Source organism: Tachyglossus aculeatus, chromosome 1 (genome assembly GCF_015852505.1).
Source record: "Tachyglossus aculeatus isolate mTacAcu1 chromosome 1, mTacAcu1.pri, whole genome shotgun sequence".
NCBI classification, from domain to species: Eukaryota; Metazoa; Chordata; class Mammalia; order Monotremata; family Tachyglossidae; genus Tachyglossus; species Tachyglossus aculeatus.
Window position 1 is genome coordinate 12933925 of NC_052066.1, and position 19179 is coordinate 12953103.

A 19179-nucleotide genomic window follows, 5' to 3' on the forward strand; every position below is an offset into this window, starting at 1 on the left:
GGCAAGATTTCGATGGTGAGAGTTGATTGGAGGACCACTATCACAGAAGCCATTAGAAGCAGTGTGGCTCAGTGGAAAGAGCCCGGGTTTTGGAGTCAGAGTTCATGGGTTCAAATCCCAGCTCCGCCAATTGTCAGCTTTGTGACTTTGGGCAAGTCACTTAACTTCTTTGAGCCTCAGTTCCCTCATCTGTAAAATGGGGATGAAGACTGTGAGCCCCCCGTGGGGCAATCTGATCACCTTGTAACCTCCCCAGGACTTAGAACAGTGCTTTGCATATAGTAAGTGCCTAATAAATGCCATTATTATTATTATTGTTATTATTACCACAGACTCCCACGGCCCCACTGGGTGCCATCGCTGGGCTACCGAGGACGAGGGGTCGTGATCGCGGCATCTCGAGCCCTGCTTTCTCTGAGTGCCTGCCCTGGTTGTGCCCAATCTGGATGGGAGAGTCCCCTGGAAGGAAAGAAGGGCGGATGCAGCTTGGCATAGGAATTTAAAGCCAGTTACAGGAGCTCGGGATTAATGGAGGGTCTGGGGGCTGGATGAAGGGGCGCCTCCCTTCCCTCTCTCAGGCTGGGGGAGTGGGGGGCTCTTGTCCGGAGCACCAGGGCTCTCCAGCCAGACCCCCACACTTCCTGTGCCCCCCAAGCCTCCCTCCCTCTCTGGCCAGGGTGCCTAGCTGAGGGCAAGAATGGTTGGGGGATGAGGAAGGAGCAGCATGGCCTAGTAGTAAGAGCCTGGGCTGGGTAGTTAGAGGTCCAGAGTTCTAATCTCAATTGATGATGGTATTTGTTAAGCCCATACTATGTGCCAAGCACTGTAATATGTGCTGAGGGGGGATACAAGGTCATCAGGTTGTCCCACGTGGAGCTCACAATCTTAATCCCCATTTTATTCATTCATTCATTCATTCAATCGTATTTATTGAGCGCTTACTGTGTGCAGAGTACTGTACTAAGTGCTTGGGAAGTACAAGTTGGCAACATATAGAGATGATCCCTACCCAACAGTGGGCTCACAGTCTAGAAGGGGGAGACAGAGAACAAAACAAAACATATTAACAAAATAAAATAAATAGAATAAATATGTACAAATAAAATAAATAGAGTAATAAATACATACAAACATATATACATATATACAGGTGCTATGGGGAGGGGAACGAGGGGGAGAGGAAGGAGGGGGCTCAACCTGGGAAGGCCTCCTGGAGGAGGTGAGCTCTCTAGTGCTTTGAAGGGAGGAAGAGACTTGGCGGATGTGCGGAGGAAGGGCATTCCAGGCCAGGGGGATGATGTAGGCCAGGAGTCTACGGTGGGACAGGCGAGAACGAGGCACGGTGAGGAGATTAGCGTCAGAGGAGTGGAGGGTGCGGGCTTCTCTGGGGCACAGAGAAGTTAAGTGACTTGCCCAAAGTCACACAGCTGACAAGTGGCGGAGCTGGGATTAGAACCCACTATCTCTGACTCCCAAGCCCGTGCACTTTCCATTGCTAGTTGCCTGTCTCATGACCTTGGGCAAGTTACTTAACTTCTCTAGGCCTCAGTTTCCTCATCTGTAAAATGGGAATGAAATACTTTCCCCCCATAAACCCCTCCATCTTTCTTTTGTGGCATTTGTGAAGCACTTATTATGTACCAGGCACTATACTAAGTGCTGCGGTAGCTACAAGACAGTTTGGACACAGTTCCTGTCCTACAAAGGGCTCACAATCTTAATCCTCATTTGACAGATGAAGTAACTAAGGCACAGAGAAGCTAAGTGTCTCACCCAACATCACAGAGCAGACAAGAGGCAGCATGGCTTAGTGGATAGAGCTCGGGCCAGGGAGGGAGAAGAACCTGGATTCTAATTCATTCATTTATTCATTCAATTGTATTTATTTCTGTGTGCAGAGCACTGTCCTAAGCTACTGGAAAAATAGCTCCGTCACGTGTCTGCTGTGTGACCTTGGGCAAGTCACTTCACTTCTCTGGGTCTCAGTTACCTCATCTGTAAAATGGGAATTAAGAGTTGAGACCCATGTGGGACAGGGATTGTGTCCAACCTGTTGAACTTCATTCATTCATTCAATCATATTTGTTGAGCACTTACTGTGTGCCGAGCACTGAACTAAGTGCTTGGAAAGTACAATTCGGCAACAGAGACAATCCCTACCCAACAACGGGCTCACAGTCTAGAAGGGAGAAACAGACAACAAAACAAAACAAGTAGACAGGCATCAGGAGCATCTAAGTAGATAAATAGAATTATACATATGTACACATCATTAATAAAATGGAGTAATAAATATGTACAAATATACACAAGTGCTGTGGGGCTGGGAAGGGAGCAGAGGGAGGGAGTAGGGGCGATGGGGAGGGGAGGAGGAGCAGAGGAAAATGGGGGCTCAGTCTGGGAAGGCCTCCCGGAGGAGGTGAGCTCTCAGTAGGGCTTTGAAGAGGGGAAGAGAGCTAGTTTGGAGGATGTGAGGAGGAAGGGCATTCCAGGCCAGAGATAGGACATGGGCTAGGGGTCGGCGGTGGGGCAGGAGAGAACAAGGCACAGTGAGAAGGTTAGCAGCACCAGAGGAGTGGAGGGTGCGGGCTGGGATGGAGAAGAAGAGAAGAGAGGTGAGTTAGGAGAGGGTAAGTGGATGGAGAACTTTGAAGCCGAGAGTGAGGAGTTTTTGCTTCATGCGAAGGTTGATAGGCAACCATTGGAGATTTTTGAGGAGGGGAGCGACATGCCCAGAGCATTTTAGTAAAAAGATAATCCAGGCTGCAGAGTGAAGTATAGACTGAAGTGGGGAGAGACAGGAGGATAGGAGATCAGAAAGGAGGCTGATGCAGTAATCCAGTCGGGATATGATGAGAAATTATACGAACAAGGTAGCAGTTTGGATGGAGAGGAAAGGGTGGATCTTGGCGATGTTGTGTAGGTGAGACTGGCAGGTTTTAGTGATGGATCGGATGTGTGAGGTGAATGAGAGAGCGGAGTCGAGGATGACACCAAGGTTGCGGGCTTGTGAGACAGGAAGGATGGTAGTGCCGTCTACAGTGACGGGAAAGTCAGGGAGGGGACAGGGTTTGGGAGGGAAGTTAAGGAGCTCAGTCTTGGATATGTTGAGTTTTAGATGGCGGGCGGACATCCAGGTGGAGATGTCCTGAAGGCAGGAGGAGATACGAGCCTGAGGGAGGGAGAGGGAACAGGGGTGGAGATGTAGATTTGGATGTCATCTGCGTAGAGATGATAGTTGAAGCCATAGGAGTGAATGAGTTCACCATCATCATCATCATCATCAATCGTATTTATTGAGCGCTTACTGTGTGCAGAGCACTGTACTAAGCGCTTGGGAAGTACAAGTTGGCAACATATAGAGACAGACCCTACCCAACAGTGGGCTCACAGTCTAAAAGGGGGAGACAGAGAACAAAACCAAACATACTAACAAAATAAAATAAATAGAATAGATATGTACAAGTAAAATAAATAGAGTAACAAATATGTACAAACATATATACATATATACAGGTAAGAGAGTGAGTATAGATGGAGAATGGAAGGGCACCAAGAGCTGAACCCTGAGGGACCCCCACAGTTAGGAGATGGGAGGGGGAGGAGGAGTCCATTAAGGAAACTGAGAATGAATGGCTGGAGAGATAGGAGGAGAACCAGGAGTGGATGGATTCTGTGGAGCCAAGGTTGGATAACGTGTTGAGGAGAAGGAGATGGTCGACAGTGTCAAAGGCAGCTGAGAGGTCGAGGAGGATTAGGATGGAGTAGGAGCCATTGGATTTGGCAAGAAGGAGGTCATCAGTGACCTTTGAGAGGGCAGTTTCGGTGGAGTGTAGGGGACGGAAGCCAGATTGGAGGGGGTCCAGGAGAGAGTTGGACTTGTATTTACCCCAGTGCTCCGCACGTAATAAGCGCTTAACAAGTCTCGTAATTATTAAGTGGAGGAGCTGTGATTAGGACCTGAGTCCTCTGGCTCCCAGGCCTGGGCTCTTTCCACTAGGTCATGCTGCTTCTTAAACCTGTGAGCCCCCTTGTGGGACAAGAACTGTGTCCAATTATCTTATCTTTCATCTGCCTCAGCACTTAGTACCGTGTGTGGCACATAGTAAGTGCTTAAAACACTGTTTAGCAAACACCCCGTTTATTATTATCATTATTAGGCAAAGCTGTGGACAGGGCTGGGGTGGGTAAGGTGGGAAGGGAAAGCACCTTCCCTGCTTCCTCCTCTCTTCCTGGCAGTGTTGGACCTCTCTCTGCCCCGCCTTGGTCACCCTCTCTGCCTCTCTCATGCTCAAACACCCACTCTCTTTTATGAGCGCTCAATATACCGTCTCTATCTGTTGCCGACTTGTACTTCCCAAGCGCTTAGTACAGTGCTCTACATAAAGTAAGCACTCAATAAATACGATTGAATGAATGAATGTGATTGAATGAGTGAATGTTCATTCCCCACTCCCAGCCCACAGCATTTATGTAGAAGAAGCGTAGAGAAGAGAGAAGCAGCGTGGCTCAGTGGAAAGAGCCCGGGCTTTGGAGTCAGACGTCACGGGTTCAAATTCCGGCCCTGCCAATTGTCAGCTGTGTGACTTTGGGCAAGTCACTTAACTTCTCTGGGCCTCAGTTCCCTCATCTGTAAAATGGAGGTTAAGACTGTGAACCCCCCGTGGGACAACCTGATCACCTTGTATCCTCCCCAGTTCTTAGAACAGTGCTTTGCACATAGTAAGCGCATAATAAATGCCATCATTACTATTATTATGTCCAAATCTGTAATTTATTTTTATTCATATCTGTTTCCCCTGCCTCTAGACTATAAGCTCATTGTGGGCAGGGAATGTGTCTGTTTATTGTTGTACTCTTCCAAGGGGTTAGTACAGTGCTCTGCACACAGTAAGCACTCAATAAATATGATGGAATAATAATAATAATAATAATAATAATGGCATTTATTAAGTGTTTACCATATGCAAGGCACTGTTCTAAATGCTGGAATGAATGAGTGAATATTTATCCCCTTTCCCAGACCCTCAGCCCGTACGTCCTTATCTGTAATACATTTATTTATATTCATGTCTGCCTCCCCCTCGAGACTGCCAGCTCACTGTGGGCAGGGAATGTGTTGGTCTGAATATTATATTGTACTCTCCCAAGCACTTAGTACAGTACTCTGCACATAGTAAGTGTTCAGTAAATAACTATTGAATGAATGAATATTCCTCCCTTTTCCCAGCCCCACAGCATTTATGTCCATATCTGTATATATTTATTTATATTCGTGTCTTTCCCCCTCTCTAGACTGTAAGCTCATTGTGGGCAGGGAATATGCCTGTTGTATTGTGCTCTCCCAAGCTTCTAGTGCAGTGTCTGCATAGAGTAAGTGCTTAAAAAATATATTTGAATGAATAAGTGAATATTCATCCCCTCTCCAAGCCCCACGGCACTTATGTCCATATCTGTAATACATTTATTTTTGTTCATGTCCGCCTCCCCCTCTAGACTTTCCGCTCGTTGTGGACAGGGACTGTGTCTGTTCTGTTGTCGAATTGTACTCTGCCAAGCCCTTAGTACAGAGCTCTGCACACAGTAAGTGCTCAATAAATAGAATGGACTGATTGACACTCCCTTCCTCCCTCCGGTCCAGGTCCTGCAGAAGCTGGGGAAGGCTGATGAGACCAAGGATGAGCAATTCGAGCAGTGCGTCCTCAACTTCAACAAGCAGCTGGTGAGCGAGGCCGTGGGGTCCACAGGGGCGGGGGTCCGCCGGGGTCCGGAGGCAGGGAGGGGTCGGATGGGGCAGGAGCTGGGTCTGGAAGACTGGGAGCTTCTACACAAAGCTTTCGGTCAGGGAGAGCCACTCTCTCTTTGCTGGCAGTGCGTCGTGCTGGGCCTTCCTCAGCCCCGGGCTCCCAGTGCTCAACTGAGATTCAGTGTTTTCTCAGGCTTGGGTTTGACCGTGACCTTTAAGTGCTTCCTCTGCCCTCCGGGTTTTCAGTTTTCCAATTTCAGCTCTCCATCCAGCAGTTGTTTGGTTATTGTGCCACAGTCATTCAAAACAGAACTCCTTATCTTCCCACCCAAACCCTGTCCTCCCCTTGACTTTCCCATCACTGTAGACGACACCATCATCCTTCCTGTCTCAAAATCCCATAGGTTTGGCATTATCCTTGACTCCTCTCTCTCATTCAACCCACATATTCAATCTGTCACCAAATCCTGCCTTTGTAACATCGCTAAAATCTGCCCTTTCCCTACCACATTAATGCAATCATTCATCCTATCCCATCTAGATTACTGCATCAGCCTCGTTGCTGACTGCCCAGCCTCCTGCTTCTCTCCACTCTGATGCATACTACACTCTATTGCCCGGATCATTTTTCTACAAAAACGTTTAGGACATGTCACCCCACTCCTCAAAAAACTCCAGTGATTGTCCATCCACCTCCGTATCAAACAAAAATTCCTCACCATTGACTTTAAAGCACTCCCATCACCTTGCCCCCTCCTATCTCATCTTGCTACTCTCCTTCTACAACCCAGCCCACACACTTCACTTCAAAAATGCTAACCTTCTCACTGTGCCTCCATCTCACCTGTCTCTCAGTCGACCCCTTGCCCACTTCCTGCCTCTGGCCTAGAACGCCCTCCCTCTTCATGCCTGACAGACAATTATTGTCCCCCCTCTTCAAAGCCTTATTGAAGGCACATCTCCCCCAAGAGGTCTTCACTGCCTAATCCCCCTTTCCTCTTCTCCCACTCCCTTCTTGTCACCCTGACTTGCTCCCTTAGTTCTCCTCGCCCCCAGCCACACAGCACTTATGTCCATATCTGTCATTTATTTACTTATATTCATGTTTTTCTCCTCTGCCTCTGGACTGTAAGCTCTTTGTGGGCAGGGAATGTGTGTGTTTATTGTTGTATTGTACTCTCCCAAGTGCTTAGTATAGGGCTCTGCCACAGTAAGCGCTTACTATGATTGAATGAATGAATTCATTCTCCCCACATCCCATCCCTCCCAGCAGAGCTGGGTCAAGGTGAACAGAGTTTTGATGCTCTTTCCTCTCCATCCAAACGGTCACAATGGTGATCCAAGCACTTATCCTTTCCTGCCTTGACTACTGCCTCAGCCTCCTTGCTGACCTCCCTGCCTCCTGTCTCTCCCCACTCCTGTCCTTATTTCACTCTGTTACCTGGATAGTTTTTCCGTGAAAACATTCAGCACACATCTCCTCAAGAACCGCTGGTGGTTGCCTATCCATCTCCACATCAAATAGAAACTCCAATCCATCAGCTTTAAAGCATTCAATCAGCTCGCTCCCTCCTATCTTCCCACTACATCTGAATACTTGGTTCTGTCCCCATTAAGCACTTGGTATTCACCCTACCCTCAGCCCCACAGCACTTATATCCATATTCTTATATCTTGCCATTTTCCCTACCTGTATTTATTTGACTGTCTTCCCCTTCTAGACTGTAAGCTCCTTGCGAACAGTGAAAGTGTCTACCAACTCTTTTGTACTGTACCTTTCCAATTATCTTGTAAGGTATTAATAATTACGGTATTTGTTAAGTGCTTACTATATGCCAGGCTGGCGTGGATCCAAGCTGATTGGGTTGGACACAGTCCCTGTCTCGCATAGGGCTCACAGTCTTAGTTCCCATTTTACAGATGAGGTAACTGAGGCACAGAGGAGTGAAGTGACTTGCCCAAGGCCACACAGCAGACAAGTGGCAGAGCCAGGATTAGAACTCATGACCTTCTTACTCCCAGGCCTGTGCTCTATACACTAATTATAATTAAAATTATGGTACTTGTTAAGCGCTTACTATGTACCAAGCACTGTTCGAAGTGCTGGGCTAGATACAAGGTAATCAAGTTGTCCCACGTGGGGCTCACAGTCTTCATCCCTATTGTACAGTTGAGGTAACTGATACAAGGTAATCAGGTTTCTCCATGTGGGGTGCATAGTCTTAATCCCCATTTTACAGATGCAGTAACTGAGGCCCAGAGAAGTGAAGTGGCTTGCCCAAGGTCACAGAGCAGACAAGTGGTGGAGTCAGGATTAGAACCCATGACCTTCTGACTCCCAAGCCCGTGTTCTATCCACTACGCCATGTATTCATTCATTCATTCATTCATTTAATCAATCATATTTTTTGAGCACTTACTGTGTGCAAAGCACTGTACTGAGTGCTTGGGAGAGTACAATATAACAATAAACAGACCAATTCCCTGCCTACAATGAGCTTACAGTCTAGAGGGGGAGACAGGCACTAATACACAGGTATTCTCCTAAGCATTTAGTACAGTGCTCTCTGTATATGATAAGTGCTCAATAAATGCCTTTGAAAGATTGATTTAATTGATGCTCAGAGACTATATATGTTCTGGAACCTCATTGTTCCTGCTTTACTCCTGTTTGAGGCCTTTCTCCACTAAATTCTCATTTCTTCTTCTCCCACTCCCGTCTGCATAGGCCTCGCACTTGGGATTTACACCCTTTATTCACCCCTCCCTCAGCCCGACAGTAATTATGTCCACCTTATCCATAACTTATTTATTTATATTAATGTCTGTCTCCCCCTCTAGACAGTAAGCTCATCGAGGGCAGGGAAGGAATCTACCAACTCTGTTCATCATTCAATTCAATTTTACTTATTGAGCACTTCCTCACTGTACTAAATGCTTGGGAGAGGACAATGCAACAAAAAATAGACACGTTCCCTGCCCACAGCGAGCTTACAGCCATATAATACTCTCCCAAGCACTCAGTATAGTGCTCTGCACACAGTAACTGCTCAGTAACTACCACTGAAAAAGAAATGTGATAATTCTGCCCGTGGGGAATGGGTTTCAGTCTCCATGTTCTGCAAACTGGCCTTTCCTTCCCGGTTGAGTACCCTTTGTACCCTCCCACCTCCACCTGCACCCCCCAGCCCTGGCTGCTGATTTCTACGGTTTTCTGGGCCAGCTAATCCAGCTGCTGTCTTCGTCGGCTACTATAAATATGCAGGATTAGCCTCCTGTAATCCCGTCTTTCAGTGAGGGACAGAAATCCCACCTGGTTCTCTGCCACTCTCTCTATCTGTCCCCTCATCCTTCAGTCAGACTCTGTGTTCCAGTTTATCTTCTTTCCTCCCTGTTTGGCAGCCGGGCTTCCATTATTCATTCATTCAATCTTATTTATTTAGTGCTTAATAATAATAATAATAATAATAATGGTATTTGTTAAGCAGTTACTATGTGCCTAGCACTGTTGTAAGTGCTGGGGTAGATACAAAGTAATCAGGTTGTCCCACGCGGGTAACACAGTCTTAATCCCCATTTTACAGATGAGGTAACTGAGGCCCAGAGAAGTTAAGTGACTTTCCCAAAGTCACATAGATGACAAGTGGCGGAGCTGTGTGCAAAGTGCCGTACCCTCCCCAGGGACTGCTTGGTTCTCAGCGAGATTGTGGCCATTCGGGCTACCCAGTCACCATTTACAAGTCTCCTGATGTGGCCAGTGGAACCAAGGCCAGTGGCCCCCGGGGTGCACACCCACACACGTGTTCACATGGTGTCCCATGCACACGTGAACACGAACATTGGATTGTCTTCTTTCGGCCTCAAAAAAGGCAGCACTAGTGAAGTGCGGGGGTGGGGGGAGTGGGACTGACAAGATAGATGTCGGACCCCCGGTCTTGACTGCTGAGGGTCCACGGTCTAATGCGCCCGAGGCCAGGGCTGCCCTCCCCCCAGAGTGGATGGAGCAGTCCCCATGCCAGTGGACTGGCCCATCTGGACAGACAGAGAGCCCTGTGTTGTGGCGAAGTCACCAAGCCGCAGACACGGCCTGGCACGGGGACCCTCCCCTGGCCCCTCCCGCCTCCCTGGGCTGGTGACCCTTTGTACCCTTGCTTCTCACTCACAGCTGGGTTTTGTTCTCCGAAGCCAGTTCAGGAGGGACACACCGGGCCCTGGAACCCCCGGCCCAACCCCTGGCCCCACCCCTGGCCTGACTCGTGCCACCGGGGGAGCTTGGGAAAGTCCATTGTAGACTTGTTCCCTGCCGACAGCCAGCTTACATTCCAGAAGGTAGCAGGGGGCGAGCTAATTGAGTGCCTTAAAGCCGACGATGAGGGGTTTCCATTTGAGGTGGAGGTGGATGGGCAACCGCTGGAGGTTCATGAGAAGTGGGGAGACATGGACAGAATGTTTTTGTAGAAAAATAATTGGGCAGCAGAGTGAGGTATGGATTGGAGAGAGGAGATACAGGAGGCAGGGAGGTTAGTGAGGAGGCTGATGCAGTAATCAAGACAGGATAGGATGAGGATCAATAATAATAATAATAATTTTTGGTATTTGTTAAGTGCTTACTATGTGCCAAGCACTGTTCTAAGCACTGGAGGATATAAAAGGTAATCAGGTTGTCCCACATGAGTCTCATGGTCTTAATCACCATTTTCCGGATGAGGGAACTGAGGCACAGAGACGTTAAGTGACTTGCCCAAAGTCACACAGCTGATAAGTGGCGGAGCTGGGATTAGAACCCATGACCTCTGACTCCCAAGCCTGGGCTCTTTCCACTGAGCCACGATTTGGTAGCAGTTTGGATGGAGAAGAAAGGGCAGATTTTAGTGATGTTGTGATGGTTGAATCGACAACACATTGATTATGTGTAATGAATGAGAGAGATGAGACAGGGATACTGCCAAGGTTATGGGCTTGGGTGGCAGGGAGACTGCCAGTGCTGTTTACAGTGCCTGAAAAGTCAGGGGCAAGACAGGGTTTGGTAGGGAAAAGAAGGCGTTTTGGGCAGGTTTAGTTTGAGTTGTTGACAGGGCATCTAAATAGAGATGTCCTGAAGGCAGGAGGAAATGTGAGACCGCAGAGAAGGAGAGCGTTGAGAGATGGAGATTTGGGAATCATCTGTGTAGATATGGTAGTCGAAGCCATGGGAACGAATGAATTCTCCAAGAGGGTGGGTGTAGATGGAGAATAGAAGGGGATCTAGACTGAGTCTTGAGGGACCCCCCACTGTCATAGGATGGAAGGTAGAAGAGGAACCTGTGAAAGAGAATGAGCAGCCAGAGAGGTGAGGAGAACCAGGAGAGGACAGTGTCAGTGGAGCCGAGGTTGGATAATGTTTCCAGGAGAAAGGGGTGGTTAACAGTGTCAAAGACAGCTGAGAGGACAAGGAGGATTAAGCTGGAGTAGAGGCCGTTGGATTTGGCAAGAAGGAGATCATTGATAACCTTCGAGAGGGTGGTTTCTGTGGAGTGAAGGGGCCGGAAATCAGGCAGGAGAGAATTGGAGGAGAGGAAATGGAGGCAGTGGGTGTAGACAACCTGCTTAAGGAGTTTGGAGTGGAATGGTAGGAGGGAGATGGGATGATAACAGACTGGAGCCATGGGGTCAAGGGAGGAATTTTTTTAAGGATGGGGAGACGTGAGCTTGTTTGAAAGACCTGGGGAATGAAGCCATTGGAAAGTGAACAGTTGAAGATGGTGGTCAGGGAAGGGGCAAGTATTTTAATAAGGTATGATGGGATGGGGTCAGAGCCCAGGTGGAGGGTGTGGATTTTGAAAGGAGGTGGGAGATCTCTTGAGATACTACTGGGAAAGATGGGAGAGCTGAAGAAGGAGACTGTGAGCCCACTGTTGGGTAGGGACCATCTCTATATGTTGCCAACTTGTACTTCCCAAGTGCTTAGTACAGTGCTCTGCACACAGTAAGCGCTCAATAAATACAATTGAATGAATGAATGAAGGAGCAGGAGGAGGAAGGGACTTTAAAGGAGCAGGGGAGATTTTAGGGAGATCAATCCTGATGGTATCAGTTTTGTTAATGAAGTTTGTTTCCAGGTCATTAGAGGAAAGGGATTGTGGGGTGGGTGGCAGAAGGTTGAGGAGAGAGTTAAAGGTCTGGAATAGCTGGTGGGGGGCATGGATTTGCGGGTGAGTCAGGTTGGACAAGTAGCATTGTGTGGCGGAGGTGAGGGCACTGTATTTTACGTGGCCTAGTGGATAGAGCACAGGCCTGGGAGTAAGAAGAACCTGAGTTGTAATCCCAGATCCGCCACTTGTCTGCTGTGTGACCTTGGGCAAATCACTTCACTTCTGTGCCTCAGTTCCCTCATCTGTAAAATGGGGATTAAGATTGTGAGCCCCAAGTGGGATAGGGACTGTGTCCGGCCTGATTATCTTGTATCTACCCCAGCACTTTTTCTTTTAAAAAAAAATAGTATTTGTTTAAGTGTTTATTGTGTGCCAGGCATTGTTCTAAGTGCTGGGGTTGATACAAGATAATGAGGTTGGACCTAGTCCCTGTCCCACATGGGGCTCATAGTCTAATGCAAATCAAAGGGGCTTCCTTGGTGAGGCTGCCCCCCGGCCCGGTCTCCTTTGACCATGGGGATAAACCGAGTTGATGGAGGGGCTTGCCCAGGCCCCTGAGCTGGAAATGGGATCCAGGCTCCCCGGCTCCCTGCCTCCCAGCAGGCCCAGATCCTGCCATGGATACCTCATTTCTGGCCACCCTCTCCCTACCCCAGGCTCCTCCCAGTCGTCCCCCCACCTCAGCCCCTCGTCTTTCATAATTCAGAGGTATTTATCGAGCACTTGCTGTGTGTAGAGAGCACTGTATTAAGCACTTGCTCCATGGTCTTGCAATAACAGAGATCCTGGTATTTCTCCCTCTCCTCACTTAATACTGCTATTGCTACCACTATTAACTACTATTATTAATTACTACTGCTACTATTACAAGGGCTGCTGCTACTACTACTAACTGCTACTGCTGCTACAAGGGCTACTACTATTTCTAACTACTACTGTTACTATCAATCAATCAATCAATCAATCAATCGTATTTATTGAGCGCTTACTATGTGCAGAGCACTGTACTAAGCGCTTGGGAAGTACAAATTGGCATCACATAGAGACAGTCCCTACCCGATAGTGGGCTCACAGTCTAAAAGGGGGAGACAGAGAACAGAACCAAACATACCAACAAAATAAAATAAGTAGGATAGAAATGTACAAGTAAAATAAATAAATAAATAAACAGAGTAATAAATATGTACAACCATATATACATATATACAGGTGCTGTGGGGAAGGGAAGGAGGTAAGACGGGGATGGAGAGGGGGACGAGGGGGAGAGGAAAGAAGGGGCTCAGTCTGGGAAGGCCTCCTGGAGGAGGTGAGCTCTCAGCAGGGCCTTGAAGGGAGGAAGAGAGCTAGCTTGGCGGATGGGCAGAGGGAGGGCATTCCAGGCCCGGGGGATGACGTGGGCCGGGGGTCGATGGCGGGACAGGCGAGAGCGAGGTACAGTGAGGAGATTAGTGGTGGAGGAGCGGAGGGTGCGGGCTGGGCAGTAGAAGGAGAGAAGGGAGGTGAGGTAGAAGGGGGCGAGGTGATGGAGAGCCTTGAAGCCCAGGGTGAGGAGTTTCTGCCTGATGCGCAGATTGATCGGTAGCCATTGGAGGTTTTTGAGGAGGGGAGTGATATGTCCAGAGCGTTTCTGGACAAAGATAATCCGGGCAGCAGCATGAAGTATGGATTGAAGTGGAGAGAGACACGAGGATGGGAGATCAGAGAGAAGGCTAGTGTAGTAGTCCAGACGGGATAGGATGAGAGCTTGAATTAGCAGGGTAGCGGTTTGGATGGAGAGGAAAGGGCGGATCTTGGCAATGTTGCGGAGCTGAGACCGGCAGGTTTTGGTGACGGCTTGGATGTGAGGGGTGAATGAGAGAGCGGAGTCGAGGATGACACCAAGGTTGCGGGCTTGTGAGACGGGAAGGATGGTAGTGCCGTCAACAGAGATGGGAAAGTCAGGGAGAGGACAAGGTTTGGGAGGGAAGACAAGGAGCTCAGTCTTTGACATGTTGAGCTTTAGGTGGCGGGCGGACATCCAGATGGAGATGTCCTGAAGGCAGGAGGAGATGCGAGCCTGGAGGGAGGGGGAGAGAGCAGGGGCAGAGATGTAGATCTGGGTGTCATCAGCGTAGAGGTGATAGTTGAAGCCGTGGGAGCGAATGAGGTCACCAAGGGAGTGAGTGTAGATTGAGAACAGAAGGGGACCAAGCACTGAACCTTGGGGAACTCCCACAGTAAGAGGATGGGAGGGGGAGGAGGAGCCTGCAAAAGAGACTGAGAAAGAACGACCAGAGAGGTAAGAGGAGAACCAGGAGAGGACGGAGTCTGTGAAGCCAAGGTCAGATAACGTGTTGAGGAGAAGGGGGTGGTCCACAGTGTCAAAGGCAGCTGAGAGGTCGAGGAGGATTAGGACAGAGTATGAGCCGTTGGATTTGGCAAGCAGGAGGTCATTGGTGACCTTTGAGAGCGCAGTTTCCGTGGAATGAAGGGGACGGAAGCCAGACTGGAGGGGGTCGAGGAGAGAGTTGTTGTTGAGGAATTCTAGGCAGCGCGTGTAGACAACTCGTTAATAGTAACTACTGCTCCTACTACCACTACTAACTACTTCTTACTACTGCTACAACTACTTCTAACTCTCCAAAGTGCTCGTACGCTCCCAAGCAGTTAGTACAGTGCTTTGCACAATTAAGTGCTCAATAATTATGATTAAGAATAATAATACTAACTACTATTAATGCAGCTAATAAGCAGCGTGGCTCAGTGGAAAGAGCATGGGCTTTGGAGTCTGAGGGCAGGGGTTCAAATCCTGGCTCCACCAATTGTCAGCTGTGTGACTTTGGGCAAGTCACTTAACTTCTCTGGGTCTCAGTTACCGCATCTGTAAAATGGGGATTAAGACTGTGAGCCCCCCGTGGGACAACCTGATCACCTTGTAACCTCCCCAGTGCTTAGAACAGTGCTTTGCACATAGTAAGCACTTAATGCCATTATTATTATTATTATTATTATTATTATTATTATTATTATTATTATTATTACTGGTAGTGCTAATTACTACTACTGCTGCAACTACTAGTAACTACTGCTGCTGCTACTACCACCACCACTACAAAGAGAAGCAGCATGGCTTAGTGGAAAGAGCCCAGGCTTGGGAGTCAGAGGTTGTGAGTTCTAATCCCACCTCTGCCACTTGTCAGCTGTGTGACTTTGGGCAAATCACTTAACTTCTCTGGGCCTCAGTTATCTCATCTGTAAAATGGGGATTAAGACTGTGAGCCCCACTTGGGACAACCTGATTACCTTGTATCTACCCCAGTGCCTAGAACTGTGTTTGGCACATAGTAAGCGCTTAACAAATACCATTATTATTATTATTACTTACTACTTCTTACTACTCCTACAACTACTCCTAACTACTATTACTACTACTATTATTCATTCATTCATTCAATTCATTCAATCATTTATTGAGCACTTACTGTGTGCAGAGCACTGTGCTAAACACTTGGAAAGTACAATTCAGCAACAAATAGAGACAGTCCCCACCCACAGCGGGCTCACGATCTAAAAGTGGGGGAGACAGGTATCAAAACTAGTAAACAGGCATCAATAGCATCAGTATAAATAAATAGAATTATAGCTATAAATAATCAATCAATCGTATTTATTGAGTGCTTACTGTGTGCAGAGCACTGTATTAAGCGCTTGGGAAGTACAAGTTGGCAACATATAGAGACAGTCCCTACCCAACAGTGGGCTCACAGTCTAGAAAGGGGAGACAGAGAAAAAAACCAAACATATTAACAAAATAAAATAAATAGAATAGATATGTACAAGTAAAATAAATAAATAGAGTAATAAATATGTACAAACATATATACATATATACAGGTGCTGTGGGGAAGGGAAGGAGGTAAGACGGGGGATGGAGAGGGGAAAGGGGGAGGAGGGGGGGAAATAGGTAGACTGATAAATGTGCACATACATACGCAAGTGCTGTGGGGGTGGAGGGATGTAGAGTAAAGGGAGGGAATCGGGGCAATGGGGAGGGGAGGGGGAACAGAGGAAAATGGGGGCTTAGTCTGGGAAGGCCTCCTGGAGGAGGTGAGCCTTCAGTACTACTAGTACAAGTTACTACTATTGCTACAACTACTAGTAACTACTGCTGCTTCTACTATCACTATTAACTACCACTACCCACCAGTACTTACTGCTACTACAACTATTACTACTACAACTAGCTACGGGTGCTATGGGTGAAATGGTTTAGAGAACTCTGATGGCTCTACAGGTGCCCAGGGCATGTATAAAGGGACCGGGAGGGGACTTGGCCAGATCGTTGACCGATGGGGTCGTGCTTCAATCAATCAGTACCGTTGACTGATCGATCGCTGACTGTGCTTGTCTTTGCAGACGGAGGGCAGCCGGCTGCAGAAGGACCTCCGCACATACCTGGCGTCTGTGAAAGGTCAGGCTTCTCTGCTGGGAGAGCTTTCATTTGGCCATCTGGGGGGTCTTGGGTGGAGGGGGGAGATGCTCCCAGCCCAACCCCCACTCCGGTGGGAGCCTGAGCATGGACAATTGAATGAATGAATGAATGACCGGTTCCTTAATCATGTGTTCTAATCCTGGCTCTGCCACTTGTCTGCTGTGTGATCCTGGACAAGTCACTTCACTTCTCTGTTCCTCAGTTACCTCATCTGTAAAATGGGGATTAGGACCTGATAAGGGACAGGGACTGTATCCAACCTGATTTGCTTGTATTACCCTCCTTAGTACAGTACCTGGCACATAAGAAGCGCATAAATACCACAATTATTATTATTACTATCATTATTAATCATAATGGTATTTTCTAAGTGCTTACTATGAGAAGCAGTGTGGCCTAGTGGAAGGAGCTCAGGCCCGGGAGTCAGAGGACCTGAATTCTAATCGCAGCTCTGCCACTTGTCTGCTATGTGGGCAAATCACTTCACTTCTCTGGGCCTCAGTTCCTTCACTGGCAAAATGGGTAGTCAATACCTGATCTCCTACTTTAGATCGATATGGGACCTGATGATCCTGTACCTACTCTGGTGCTTAGCGAGTGCTTGGCATATAGTTAGCAGTTAACAAATACCATTGTTATTATTATTGTCACTATTGTTATTACTATAATGATTATTGCTAAGCATTGTGCTAAGCTCTGGGGTGGGATAATTAGGTCAGACTCAGTCCCCGTTCTAGACGTTCTAGACGGGGCACTCAGTCCTAAATTGGAGTGGTCTGTGAGAAGGGACCCTCCCCTAGGCCAAGAGAATAAGGATCTGGGTTGGGTGTGCTTGGGGGGTCTCTCTCCCTTTTGGTTGACTGGACCCCTCCCCTGAAGCCCAGTCTTGCTGTCAGATCCCAGCCCACTTTCTCAGGGCTTAAAAGACATCAGGCAGTGAGTCATGTGAAAGTCAGGCGGCGGGCTTGAAAGAAGCATTACTATTCTATTGGTTCCTTATTTTGGACTGGGGGAACTCAACAGGGCCTGGGTAACTCCTTCAATCAATGAATCACTGGTATTTATTGGGTGCTGACTGTGTGCAGGACACTGTTTTGAACACTTGGGAGAGAACGATACAGCTATGAATCAGCAATATTATTGGGCACTTACTATGTGTGGAACATTGTACTAAGTGCTTGGGAGAATACAATACAACAGAATTAGCAGACTGTCAGGCCCATAATGAGCTTCCAGGCTGAATTTATTACTTGCAGTCCCTGCCTTCAAGGAGCTAACAGCTACTGAGTGCAGGCACTGTACTGAGCGCTTGGGAGAGTCCAATACAGTTAATAATAATAATTACGGTATTTTTAAGCGCTTACTGTATGCCAGGCACTAAGCGCTGGGGTGGATACAAGTAAATTGGTTTTGATACAGTCCCTGTCCCATGTGGGGCTCATAGTCTCAATCTCCATTTTACAGAAGAGGGAACTGAGGCCCAGAGAAGTGAAGTGACTTGCCCAAGGTCACACAGCCTACAAGCTGCAGAGCCAGGAATAGAACTTATGACATTCTGACTCTGAAGCCTGTGCTCTATCCATTATGCCATGCTGCTTCTTTGGCTTAGTGGAAAGAGCATGGGCTTGGACATCAGAGGATGTGGGTTCTAATCGCGGCTCCACCACTTGTCTGCTGTGTGACCTTGAGCAAGCCACTTCACTTCTCTGGGCCTCAGTTCCCTCATCTGTAAAATGGGGATGGAGACTGATCCCCATGTGGGACAGGGACTGTGTCCAACCTGATTTGCTTGTATCCACCCTAGCACTTGGTACAGTGCCTGGCACATAGTAAGCTCTTAACAAATACCAGAATTATTGTTATTATTACTAATAATAATAATGATGGTATTTGTTAAGCGCTTACTATGTGCAAAGCACTGTTCTAAGCACTGGGGGGATACAAGGTGATCAGGTTGTCCCACGTGGGGCTCACAGTCTTAATCACCATTTTACAGATGAGGGAACTGAGGCACAGAGAAGTTAAGTGACTTGCCCAAAGTCACACAGCTGACAGTTGGCAGAGCCGGGATTTGAACCCCTGACCTCTGACTCCAAAGCCCGTGCTCTTTCCACTGAGCCACGCTGCTTCTCTAACTGTTCTCTGTGCCTCAATTACCCCATTTGTAAAATGGGGATTGAGACTGTGAGCCTCACGTGGGACAACCCGATTATCTTGTATCTATCCAAGTACATACAACAGTGCTTGGCACTTGGCATTTGCCTGGCATTTGTTCTGGGGTAGATACAAGCAAATTGCAAGTGCTTGGCATTTGTTAACTGCTTAACAAATGCCATTACTATTATTATCATTATCAGACACAGTTATTATACACAATCCCCATCCCTGGGTGGCAGACGCTGAGTGTGGACTGTTTCTCTGTCTCTCTCTGTCCTCCCACCCCCCACCACCCCATTCCGTCCCGCAGCAATGCATGAAGCCTCCAAAAAGCTGACGGAATGCTTGCAGGAAGTTTACGAGCATGAGTGGCCCGGAAGGGAAGAGACGAACAAGATCGCAGAGGTGAGGTACCGCAACAAACCCCTCCAGGAGCCCATGGGGACCCCCCCTTCAATAAGCCCTCTCCCCCCAGACTCCTCCAGGAGCCCATGGAGACCCTTTCAAAGTGCCCCCTCCCCTCCCACACTCCTTCTGGCGCCCAAGAAGACCCCCTCAACAAGCTCCCTCCCCCTCTTTCCTCCAGGAGCCCAGGGAGAACCCCCTCAACAAATATTATTATCACTCTCTGGGGACCTGGGGCTAGAGAGAGGACCAGGCTAGTTTTAATTTGC

At 48.0% G+C, this 19179-nt stretch overlaps 1 protein-coding gene across 10 annotated transcripts in view; it reads left to right on the top strand.

Moving 5' to 3' along the window:
- Positions 1–19179, top strand: part of BIN1 (bridging integrator 1) — a 157721-nt gene that overhangs the window by 81902 nt on the left and 56640 nt on the right. For all 10 annotated transcript variants that reach the window (XM_038760929.1, XM_038761011.1, XM_038761172.1 and 7 more), the window contains exons 2-4: positions 5642–5722; positions 16273–16327; positions 18816–18910. In XM_038760929.1, the coding sequence (XP_038616857.1) occupies positions 5642–5722; positions 16273–16327; positions 18816–18910 (231 nt within the window). The remainder of the gene's footprint in view (positions 1–5641; positions 5723–16272; positions 16328–18815; positions 18911–19179) is intronic.